Source organism: Lepidochelys olivacea (assembly GCF_965140295.1).
Source record: "Lepidochelys olivacea isolate rLepOli2 genome assembly, chromosome: 6".
In the NCBI taxonomy this organism is placed as follows: Eukaryota; Metazoa; Chordata; order Testudines; family Cheloniidae; genus Lepidochelys; species Lepidochelys olivacea.
The window spans coordinates 66010596-66023182 of record NC_140416.1 but is presented as its reverse complement, the minus strand read 5'-3'; the positions used below and the strand labels follow the sequence as shown (position 1 = coordinate 66023182).

Sequence of the window (12587 nt, the reverse complement as noted above, 5' to 3'; positions counted from 1 at the left end):
AGGAGACTGTATCGGCAGGAAAAAATTAGCAAAGGTTACTTTGAAAAAGATCCTTGCGCTCCAGTGGAAAGGAACATCACTGAATGAGGAAGACACATTCTTAACTCTCCTAGCTAACATATCTAGCACCTTACCACAAATGCCATCATTGTTAATTGGACATAAGACATTGGGCAGATCTATTTCCTGCCAAACACCCACCACCCCCACTATATTCTTCTTCTTCTCTGATTCCCATCCATCAGCTAAACCACAATGATTAAGCCAAATGAAGACTTTCCACCACTTTCTGTCTTGTACCAACTTCATGGCTTTCTTCACCTTTAAACCTTTTTGTTCCATGTCTAGTCAACACATCTTCTAGTCTAGTTCCTTGCACTTTGGTATGTATCACCATGTATGGTATCCTTTCCAAGTCCATTCTTGATATGTGTTCAAGCCATCACAGTCATCTTTCTTGAATTTTCTGTAGTAGCATTATTTTTTGCCCTTGCCATTTTCTTATCACTCCACTTTTTATTTTCTGTGGTCTTGAAATTCTTGGTATGCCATTCAGCTTCAGCCAGTTCATATCTTCAGTCAATGACTTTCGTTCATCGGCTTTCCTCATACGCCAGCATTCTGACCCAGGCAGCACTAATGGCACAATTCTCTCATATATGCTGATTTTCGTTTTTGTGGAAATGTGTTTAGCTTTCCAGATCTTAGCGCTTTCCAAATGCAGGAGCAGTTAGACTGATGCTGCTTCTTCTGTCATCTTCACAAGTCCCATCCTTTGATATTAGTCTTCCAATGTACACACCTTTTTTCAATTGTTCTAATTCTTTGTCTTTGACTTTGATCTTTTCCTCTTGTCTTCCAGTTGCCATAACATTTATCTTCTCTGTGCTGCTCTTCAGTCCAAATTTTCTGCTTTCCTGATCTACCTTGTCAGTTATTCTCTGTAAATCCTCCTTGATCAATGCTATGAGGTCAATATCACCTGGGATTCTAAGATTATTCACTGTCCTCCGATATAACATGACTTCTCCCATTTCATCTCTCAGTTGTACAGCCATTGTTACTTCCATATCAAGTTGAACAAATCTGGTGATAACAAGTCTCACTCCTATGGCCATCTTGAATCATTCTATCAGCTTCTTGTCTACTCTCACTGCACTCATCTACATACTGTAGACCAGGGTAATCAATAGGAGGACCACAGGCCAAATCCTGACTGTTAGACACTTTTGAATGGGCCCCCAAAATCTTTGTATTTACTTATTATCTTTTTTAATTATTATTTTCTCTGGAGTCTGGATCTTGACTATACCTTGACCAAGAAATTTGGACCTTGCCAAAAAATAATTGACTACCCCTGCTGCAGACATTTTCTATCACCTTGATCAACTTTTCAGAGATGCCAGACATTCCCAAGACTTGCCATAACCCTTTCTGGCAAATGCAAGTTTGAAGTTTATAAAGTTGTTGTAACAGGTTTGGTTCCCATAGAATATTCTATTTCTTCAATACCTGTCTTATTACAAAGAGATGATTTATTGTACTCTGTCCCAGTCTAAATCCACAACCTGTTCACCTGCAAGCATCAATTCCACATAGCTCTTCATTCTCTTCTGCAAATCTTGGTGAATGCTTTTCCCAGCACAGTCTTGTCTGTGAATCTTGTTGAATAGTTGGTGCATCATCTTTACTATGTGTTCCTCACCTACTTGCAGCAGCTCTACAATTATATTGTCACTCCCTGGCACCTTTTTGTTTTCAGCTTTCTATCAAAATCTTTTTTTCTTCTTCTAAGAATTCTGGCATCTGCTCTCCCTCATTAGTGCCGGGAAGCTTCCCCAGCACTATTTCATCACCTGTGTTCAGTACGTTGTACAGCTCTTCAGAATAGTCTTTCCCCAGCTATATATACTTTGTAAATTATCAGATAGGAAAATTCTTTGAAATACTGGGCCCAATTTCCAAAACAAAGCACCTAATCTGTATGCTGAAATCATGCCCTGGATTGCTTGAATCAACATGTAGGTGCCTTGGTGCCAATGTGAACATCCAGAGGTGGTATTTGGCTATTCTACTTAGGCTGCTCATGTTTAAACACTGAACTACCCACGTAAAAATGATCAGCTGTTTTTTATACCAGTTTAATCCAAATTGTCTGGAAAGTCTGAGCAAACTAATTCATGGCAAACAAGTTACAACAGAGTAATTCTGAATAGTGCTTTCAGGTGCTCATAATCTCTGCAAAGTTCAACCTTTGCAAGTCAGTGGAGAGATTTTTTCCTAGAAAAAAACAAACCTGACCAACTGTATCAAACCACCCTCAACTTGCACTGGTCAAGAATGTTGAAATTCTGTCCAAACTCTTCATTATAATCATGGCGGAATAAATTTTCAAGCAGATTTTTCCTGTAACAATCTAAGAAAGATTGATAGATGGAGGGGGGCAATCCAATCCACAGGAAGGACCAATAAAACACAGTACAAGAAGATATTTAGAAGGAAAACCACACAAGTGTCTCTTCCTTCAGTTCTCTCTATGATTTCATTGCTCACCTGGGGATTCAACACAAACTTCACACGAACTTTATAGCCAACTTGAAGTTTAGCTATGTCAAAAAGAACTGTGCAGAGTTCATCATCTTTGCTGAATCTGTCTTCATCACAGACTTTCAGCTCCAGAATGTTCTGGGAACAGAAGTAAAGGATTTTATAAATTATATAATTTCAAAGAACCCTGTTAGTAGGAAATCCTTGAGGCTATGCATGTTTAGTCTGTGCAGATAGCGCAAGTAGTAAAAGAAGGACTGGGAGAAATGAGAGAGTAAGACAGAATGGGTGATGACATGTTACGCTTATTCTGCTTTAAAGAAATAAACTGAGTAATAAGGGGGGAGGGATTGTACCCTCAGGCCATATGTATATTTCTCTAGAGTCTGATTCTGGGCCTATGTAACTATAGGGTTCTGAGTGAGAATAAAACATTGAAAAATGACCTAAAATAGTATTTCCATGCTTTAAAATGTCTCTGTTTTTAAGTCTATTATCTTGGTACCTTGTAGGACTAGAAGTTAGTTATGGGCCCCAGTAGGAGACTTAGAAACTTTCCCTTCCAATGGTGTAGGATGTTCACATTTAATCCTGCAGAATTCAAAGATATAGGACTTTACATATTCATAACAATGTTATGGCTAGGAAAGCAGTCACTGGCCCAGGATTGAATTTTGCCTGTCCTAGACCTCAGATGCAGGTAGTTTTCTGGGGGAAGGAGGAGGAAGCATTTTTCAGATAGGTTGACTGGAAAATAAAATGGCTGCACCTTGAAACTGTCCAGGAGTTGGGAATGTTAGAATATGTCCTTGGGGAGATGAATTAATGGGCACAGGACAGGTGAGATATGCACACATCCCGTTAAGGGTCCTTCAAAGAGTTCTAGTAAATGAGTGGGTATTAATTGTAGGGTGAAGTCTAAAGAAATTCTGGCTCAGTTTAGATCTGCAGGACCTATTTGGAGAGGTTCAGATCCCTGACAGGAATGGGGAACTCTCGTGGATCATACCTTAACACGACTGTCAATCCTGTAGGAGAAGGTTTCATTCCAGATTGGATTTTTACAGTTTTTGATTGTTTTGGTCCGGACCCTTTGAGTTGAGGCAGTCGGCAGCCACAGTTCCACATAGCAATCAGACTGGCTTACTGTATAAAAGGAGGTAAATTATAAGTGAAGAGTCTACCCCATGTGCAGTATCACTGAAGGAATTAGTGCATCAGACTCATTTAAAACTTTGTTGACGTGTAAAGAGAGAGAGTATAGTAGTTGATTTCTTCCCAAGTCTTTCTGAGACATGCAGCCCAGAAAGAGGAACAGATAGTACAATAAAGCAGTATATCCCCAAAAAAGAGAAACATCCTTGTGAAGGCATAAGGGATACCATTCCTCTGGGGTCAGCGGCCTGCAGCTGGCTGGCTGATTAGGCCCACCTACTGCACCTGAAAAAGATCTGGAACTTAATTAGCTGACCCTTATAAAAGAGGACAGCAAGAAATAGAGGGTGGACTGCAACACCTTCCAGAAAGCTGAGAGACCAGGAGCCATCTCCCAATGGACTGCTACTCGAGATATGCACTACAGAGAGGTATTGCTCCAGAAATCAAATGGACAGAAGGGAGTGTGTGGCCTTCATTGCTGAGGCTCTGAGGTAAGAGCCAGGAAATATTGGTTACTGAAGTTGCTGGCATGAGAGGGAGAATTGAGGGAGGGACTACTCGGCCTGCACAGAATTTTGAGGGAAGAGTCTGCAAGGTTTTGATTTCTTTGTTAAGTAGGCTTAAATAAAATAGCTAACCCTGCTGGAAACTGCTTCCCTAGATTCCTTCAGAGAGCTCAGACAGAGTTAACCCAGGGAGTGAGCTGACTCAACAAGAGCAAAGTCTGGTCTGGTAAGAGGCAGGTGCTATAAGATAGGTCCCCCAACCGTTTTACAATCCACTAAACACACCTCTAGGCCCTTTTCCTGCTTCTATATATCTAACTAGCTTTTTTTTTAAAACATTTTTAATCAGAAAAATAATTATGTGCAAACACCTCCACATACACATACATTCATATTTACGCAAACCACTAAACTGTGTGTGTGTTAAAGTTGCTTTGCACATAACATACCTTACACAAAACTAAAAAAGCAAGGGAATGAAAAGTGAAGGGATCTAACAGTATATATTTTCTACTCCTCCTCCTCCCAGAGAGAGAGAGAGACAGACAGACTCCACCACTGGAACAACCATCATATACCACTGACAACACATATCACATGGCTAACTCTGCACTAGTGGGGATGCGAGCCTTCCCGCACTCCCTTCCCCAAACTCAGCACCAGACCTGACTGAAAATTTTTCACCAAAAATTGTTTTAGATAAAAAATGGAAATTTTCAACAAACTAAAACCAAAAATGCTTGGTTTTCATTTGTTAAAAAACAAGAAAATTGTCAATTTTGCAGCAAAAACAAAATTGAGTGATAAATTTTGACAAAAATGGAACTATTTTTCAAAAAGTTTTGTGGGAAATAAAATGCATTTCCTGACCAGCTGTACTCACCACCAAAACCACTATATGCAAACCACACTTCCCTCCTACCATCACTTCTGCACAGATCTGAACAGAATCACCTGCAATGAAAACTCGTTTAAACTCTAGGAGGGGTATGGGAGAATCCTGCAAGGTATCTTCAGCGAATAGAAACTAAAGGTCAATAATTAACCAATCTGTAAAGATACCATCACAGTGGTCCCTTTTGGCCTTATAATCTATGAATCCTCTAGAGTAACATATAACGTAATTATCACTCAGGTGTGGGAACTAAGGGTGCAGGGAGTACTGCAGCACCCCCAGATTTTATGCAGGGTCCCCGCTGCCATGTATACACACACACACGGGGTCCCAGCTGCCAGTCCTGCACCTGGAACTCTGCTCTTGGCCCCGCCTCAGCCCCCTTACACCTGTCTGAGTCGCCCCCTCTGGGAGACACGGCCTGCTCCTGGCCCCAGCTCGGGGTCAGGGGGGAGGCAGACAGGGGCAAGGGGGCTCACCCCCCACTATTAAAAGTGTTCCAGCACCACTGTTATCACTCTCTCACCTTAACAACACTTAATAATCACTCATCTTGATCTCCGCACAAGACCACACAAGTCAGAAGAGGCCAAGCTAGTGAACACAGGGTTAACCCCTGCATCACGCTCTCATCTTGTAACACTTTGTTGCTGGTATTACATATAATTCTTTTTGTGCCCAAGCTCAGGGTATTTCCCTTCTTTGTCCTTTACAAGATGCTAAAACTTTAGATTATTCCACCTTTAAAACCTGAGAATAAGACGTGCCTGACAGTGGTTTGACAGTTACATTACCAATGAGGCTAGGGTGACCAGAGGGCAAGTGTGAAAAATCAGGACAGGGGTGGGGGGGTAATAGCTACCTAGAAACAGGGATCCGGCCCCGGCCCCTCAGGGCTTTGGAACCGGCCACAGGATTGCCACCCCCATGGCGCAGTGGGCCCCGCTCCAGGAAGCGGCCAGTACCACGTCCCTGAGGCCCCTGGGAAGGGGGGGCAGAGTGCTCCGCGCTGCTCTTGCCTGTGAGTACCTCCCCCAAAGCTCCCATTCCCCAGGAATGGGGATCCGCGGACAGGGGGAGCTTTTGGGGAGGTACCCACAGGCAAGTGCAGAGCGCGGAGCCCTCTGCCCCCACCCCTAGGGGCTGCAGGGATGTGGTGCCGGCCGCTTCCCAGAGCGGTGCCGGCAGGCAGGGAGCCTGCCCTGACCCTAGCGTGCGCTGCTGCCACCCCAGAGATGCTCCAGGTAAGTGGCGCCGGGCCAGAACCCAAACACCTCCTGCACCCCGCTCCCCAACTCCCTGCCGAGCCCCCTGCCTGCACCCCAACCCCCGCCACACCCCCCACTCGCTCCTGCACCCCAACCCTCTGCCTTGAGTCCTCTGCTGCACCCCTCCTGCACCCCAACCCCCTGCCCTGAGCCCCCCCCACACTCTGCACCCCCTCCTGCACCCCAACCCCCTTCCCTGAGCCCCCTTGTACACCCCACATCCCTCCTCTGCCCCAACTCCTTGACCTGAGCCCCTTCCTGCACATCACATGCCGCACTCCCTCCCACACCCCTGCCCCAGCCCTACATTCATGGCCCTGCATGCAACTTCCCCACCCAGATATGGCCCTCAGGTCAAAAAGTTTGCCCACCCCTGCTATATAAGAAAAAGCCCCCAAAATTGGGACTGTCCCTATAAAATCGGGACATCTGGTCACCCTAAATGAGGCAAGGTGGATAAGGTGATATCTTTTATTGGACCAACTGTGAGTGAAAGAGACAAGCTTTTGAGATTACACTGAGCTCTTCTTCAGGTCTGAGAAATGTACACAGCTAAATAAAAGATGAAACAGATTGTTTAGCATAAGTAGTTAACACATATTTCAAGGGACCATTCAATGTGAAGTGGCTAATTAACACCTCTGCAGTCATAGTGGTTTTGTAGATCATTACAACAGAGACACTGGATTTATGGCTTAAGTCCATGACTTTTTAGTGTCGAGTGGTTGTTTTAACTACTCTTGCTAAACAATCTGTTCCACCTTGTATTTAGCTGCAACATTCTCAGTATATTTTCCAGACCTGAAAAAGAGCTCTGTGTAATTTTGAAAACTTGTCTTTTACCAACAAAAATTGGTCCAGTGAAACAGTGGTTCTCAACCTGGGGGCCACGAGCAGGTTTCAGGGGGGCTGCCAAATAGGGCCAGCGTTAGACTCGCTGGGGACCAGGGCAGAAATCTGAAGCCTTGCCACATGGGGCTGAAGCCCAGGTCCCTGAGCCCTGCCACTCAGGGATGAATCATAGAATCATAGAATATCAGGGTTGGAAGGGACCCCAGAAGGTCATCTAGTCCAACCCCCTGCTCGAAGCAGGACCAATTCCCAGTTAAATCATCCCAGCCAGGGCTTTGTCAAGCCTGACCTTAAAAACCTCTAAGGAAGGAGATTCTACCACCTCCCTAGGTAACGCATTCCAGTGTTTCACCACCCTCTTAGTGAAAAAGTTTTTCCTAATATCCCATCTAAACCTCCCCCACTGCAACTTGAGACCATTACTCCTCGTTCTGTCATCTGCTACCATTGAGAACAGTCTAGAGCCATCCTCTTTGGAACCCCCTTTCAGGTAGTTGAAAGCAGCTATCAAATCCCCCCTCATTCTTCTCTTCTGCAGGCTAAACAATCCCAGCTCCCTCAGCCTCTCCTCATAACTCATGTGTTCCAGACCCCTAATCATTTTTGTTGCCCTTCGCTGGACTCTCTCCAATTTATCCACATCCTTCTTGAAGTGTGGGGCCCAAAACTGGACACAGTACTCCAGATGAGGCCTCACCAATGTCGAATAGAGGGGAACGATCACGTCCCTCGATCTGCTCGCTATGCCCCTACTTATACATCCCAAAATGCCATTGGCCTTCTTGGCAACAAGGGCACACTGCTGACTCATATCCAGCTTCTCGTCCACTGTCACCCCTAGGTCCTTTTCCGCAGAACTGCTGCCTAGCCATTCAGTCCCTAGTCTGTAGCTGTGCATTGGGTTCTTCCGTCCTAAGTGCAGGACGCTGCACTTATCCTTATTGAACCTCATCAGATTTCTTTTGGCCCAATCCTCCAATTTGTCTAGGTCCTTCTGTATCCTATCCCTCCCCTCCAGCGTATCTACCACTCCTCCCAGTTTAGTATCATCTGCAAATTTGCTGAGAGTGCAATCCACACCATCCTCCAGATCATTTATGAAGATATTGAACAAAACCAGCCCCAGGACCGACCCTTGGGGCACTGCACTTGATACCGGCTGCCAACTAGACATGGAGCCATTGATCACTACCCGTTGAGCCCGACAATCTAGCCAGCTTTCTACCCACCTTATAGTGCATTCATCCAGCCCATACTTCCTTAACTTGCTGACAAGAATACTGTGGGAGACCGTGTCAAAAGCTTTGCTAAAGTCAAGAAACAATACATCCACTGCTTTCCCTTCATCCACAGAACCAGTAATCTCATCATAAAAGGCGATTAGATTAGTCAGGCATGACCTTCCCTTGGTGAATCCATGCTGGCTGTTCCTGATCACTTTCCTCTCATGCAAGTGCTTCAGGATTGATTCTTTGAGGACCTGCTCCATGATTTTTCCAGGGACTGAGGTGAGGCTGACTGGCCTGTAGTTCCCAGGATCCTCCTTCTTCCCTTTTTTAAAGATTGGCACTACATTAGCCTTTTTCCAGTCATCCGGGACTTCCCCGGTTCGCCACGAGTTTTCAAAGATAATGGCCAATGGCTCTGCAATCACAGTCGCCAATTCCTTCAGCACTCTCGGATGCAACTCGTCCAGCCCCATGGACTTGTGCACGTCCAGCTTTTCTAAATAGTCCCTAACCACCTCTATCTCCACAGACGGCTGGCCATCTCTTCCCCATTTTGTGATGCCCAGCGCAGCAGTCTGGGAGCTGACCTTGTTAGTGAAAACAGAGGCAAGAAAAGCATTGAGTACATTAGCTTTTTCCACATCCTCTGTCACTAGGTTGCCTCCCTCATTCAGTAAGGGGCCCACACATTCCTTGGCTTTCTTCTTGTTGCCAACATACCTGAAGAAACCCTTCTTGTTACTCTTGACATCTCTGGCTAGCTGCAGCTCCAGGTGCGATTTGGCCCTCCTGATATCATTCCTACATGCCCGAGCAATATTTTTATACTCTTCCCTGGTCATATGTCCAACCTTCCACTTCTTGTAAGCTTCTTTTTTATGTTTAAGATCCGCTAGGATTTCACCATTAAGCCAAGCTGGTCGCCTGCCATATTTACTATTCTTTCGACTCATCGGGATGGTTTGTCCCTGTAACCTCAACAGGGATTCCTTGAAATACAGCCAGCTCTCCTGGACTCCTTTCCCCTTCAAGTTAGTCCCCCAGAGGATCCTGGCCATCCGTTCCCTGAGGGAGTCGAAGTCTGCTTTCCTGAAGTCCAGGGTCCGTATCCTGCTGCTTACCTTTCTTCTCTGCGTCAGGATCCTTTGGATCTTAGCTTCACGGGGGCCCCTGGGCAATTGCCCTGCTTGCTGCCCACTAATGCCAGCCCTGGGTTTTATATGCAGAAAATCAATTGTTGTGGCACAGCTGGGCGGTGGAGTTTTTATAGCATGTTGGGCGGGCCTCAGAAAGAAAAAGGTTCAGAACCCCTGCAATAAAAGATATGACCTCACCAACCTTGTCTCTGTAACATGCTGGGCCCCACACAGCTACAACACCCTGCATACTACTTTACCAGTGTCATACTGTGGGTCAGGTAGGAGCAGAAAGCACAGTCACATGTGATTGCAGCAAAGGTTAGCAATAATCAGGAAGTGACCAAGCTAGTCAGCCCTACTTCTGGGTGTATTAATTACGCTCGAATTAACTGAGTGCCTTCTAGCACATGCCAAATCCAAAAACATTCTTCCCAAACCAGGATTATTTAGACTTGTTTATAATCTTAATTTATAACACATATTAATATCAATAAGGCTGAATATAAATTTTAACAGGAGAACATGGTAAACGACCTGAACCTCCCAGTCTACCAACAAGATTATTCTGAGTCATATTCAGCAGGCTCTCTAACAATGTTTTTTTTTCTCGCTTTCTCTCTCTTTGATTTTGGGCTCTCCCTTTTTCTTCCCTTTGTTTTTATATCTGGCATTTTCCTTTTTCTTCTTTTCTTTATTTTACTTCTTTCTTTCTCTACCTTTCCACATTCTGTAGCTCAGGATTCTCTGAAGAACCTGATGCACTACTCAGAAATTCAGGAACAAAGTGACCACACAGATCATTATCTTTTGCATTGTCACATTTACCAATGGCATTTCAATAGGTTTCATTGCAGCCTGGGACTTGGGCCATACAAAACCTGCTCTGAGGAAAAGCAGCTCACACCTCCTGACTTGAGCATCAGCCATCTGCAAGCTCTCCCATTAGCAGGATATTTTTAAACCCAGAGGGGGACCAAATTCTTTGCTGGGAGAGTCAAATTAGTATCCACACAGTGAGCTAACTTTATTTTCCACTTACTACAAGTTCCCTGCTTTCTAAGGCTATCAGTCTTTAATTTGCATCTAAATCCATCACTGATCTATTATCACAATCTTCAGAAAGCTACTTCTCACTAAGATGTATTAGAGGAGAAGATGGATCTGCATTCCCAATCCCAGGACTGCCATGATCAGACAAAGGTAGAACTCCGTTACCACTTCTATTGTGACAGGTTTCAGAGTAACAGCCATGTTAGTCTGTCTTTGCAAAAAGAAAAGGAGTACTTGTGGCACCTTAGAGACTAACCAATTTATTTGAGCATGAGCTTTCATGAGCTACAGCTCACTTCATTGGATGCATACCATGGAAACTGCAGTAGACATTATATACACACAGAGACCATGAAACAATACCCCCTCCCACCCCACTGTCCTGCTGGTAATAGCTTATCTAAAGTGATCATCAAGTTGGGCCATTTCCAGAGCTTGTGTCGAGCCGTGGATTTTGTCATTCTAACCTCTCTGTTTTAACTAACTTTACACCCAAGGTTTAGAAATAAACAAAACTTGGCTGTAAAATTTTGCTGTGCTGGAATAGAATACCTATTCTCTGATAGTGATTGTCAGCCTACAGAAAAAGACAATTCCCTTGTCTCTGCTCTGGGCCCAAATCAAAGCAAAAAACCTCCAACTACTTGGAAACCTGCTTACCAGCAGCCCAACGGGAAAAAAAAATTCCTTTTCAAACCTGTGCTCCTTGTAAAACAAAAAAATCAAAATCCTAAAAAAAAAACCCCTGCCACTTTTGTCTCGAGGCAAATGGGTAGAACACCCCCCTCCCTATTTACTTTTAGGGGAAAAAAAAAAAAACCTCTGGGTTGGAAGACTGTGAATTTCCCTGCAGGAGTTAAGTACCCTGCCTCCAGGCAAAGAAAACCTGCAATTCACAAAGATACTCCCCTTTTGTCTCAGCTCTGGCTCCAAAGCAGAGAGAAAACAAGCTGCTTTTCCAGCAGCTCCAAAGGAAAAAAAATTTCCTTTTTAAAATCTGTATTTCTAGTTCAAAAAATCTCAACTCGATCTCAAATTGATTTCAGGTTAATCCCACCACTTTGCGTGCTGGAAATGGCCCAACTTGATGATCACTTTAGATAAGCTATTACCAGCAGGACAGTGGGGTGGGAGGAGGTATTGTTTCATGGTCTCTGTGTGTATATAATGTCTACTGCAGTTTCCACGGTATGCATCCGATGAAGTGAGCTGTAGCTCACGAAAGCTCATGCTCAAATAAATTGGTTAGTCTTTAAGGTGCCACAAGTACTCCTTTTCTTTTCACTTCTATTGTGAAGGTTTCCTCTATGCTATTATCTCTAGTGCTGTGATCAAATAGTCACTGTTCTTTAATTACCTCTGCTGTGGACATCTTCCTTTCTCTGATTCTTCTTCACTGTGCATCACTTCCACCTATTTTTAAGGTCCACACAGTGGCATATAGTGTTCTTTTTCCTGACTCTTATATTATTCAGCTTTGTGGGTGGTGAACCTTTTCCATGCATGTTGCATTTTACCACATCTTCTGCACGTAGCTTTCTCTTTTTTGTTACTGGTCTCGAAAATGTTCTATATGAAGAACTCGGGTGTGTTTTTCTTTGCGTTTATTTTTGAGCTTTGATGTTAAAGGAAATTGCATTAAAATTTGTATTATCTGGTTCCCCCCTTTGAGATTGTTTAGAGTTTACTCAGGTTTCTAAATGAAAAGTATGTCAATCAGTTCTTTACTCTTTCATACACGTCTTTCTGATTGGGATTGAGGCCTGATATCATTTTTTGAAAGAAAATCTGGCATAGTGAGATTTTTTTAATCCTAAAAACCACTGAATCATTTCACCCTTTTAACCCGTTTTGGGTAATCTATTGTCCTCCTTGTTGCAAATATAAATCCATAAGACTAACAAGAATAAAATATATTTTAACATCACAAAAAAATAATTCTT

At 43.8% G+C, this 12587-nt stretch overlaps 1 protein-coding gene across 1 annotated transcript in view; it reads right to left on the bottom strand.

Moving 5' to 3' along the window:
- LOC311521472 (cytosolic phospholipase A2 epsilon-like) overlaps positions 1–12587 on the bottom strand; it is a 48702-nt gene that overhangs the window by 27105 nt on the left and 9010 nt on the right. The window contains exons 4-5 of the mRNA XM_084629806.1: positions 3557–3693; positions 2554–2685 (exon numbers count right to left, since the gene is read on the bottom strand). Of these exons, the coding sequence (XP_084485932.1) occupies positions 2554–2685; positions 3557–3693 (269 nt within the window). The remainder of the gene's footprint in view (positions 1–2553; positions 2686–3556; positions 3694–12587) is intronic.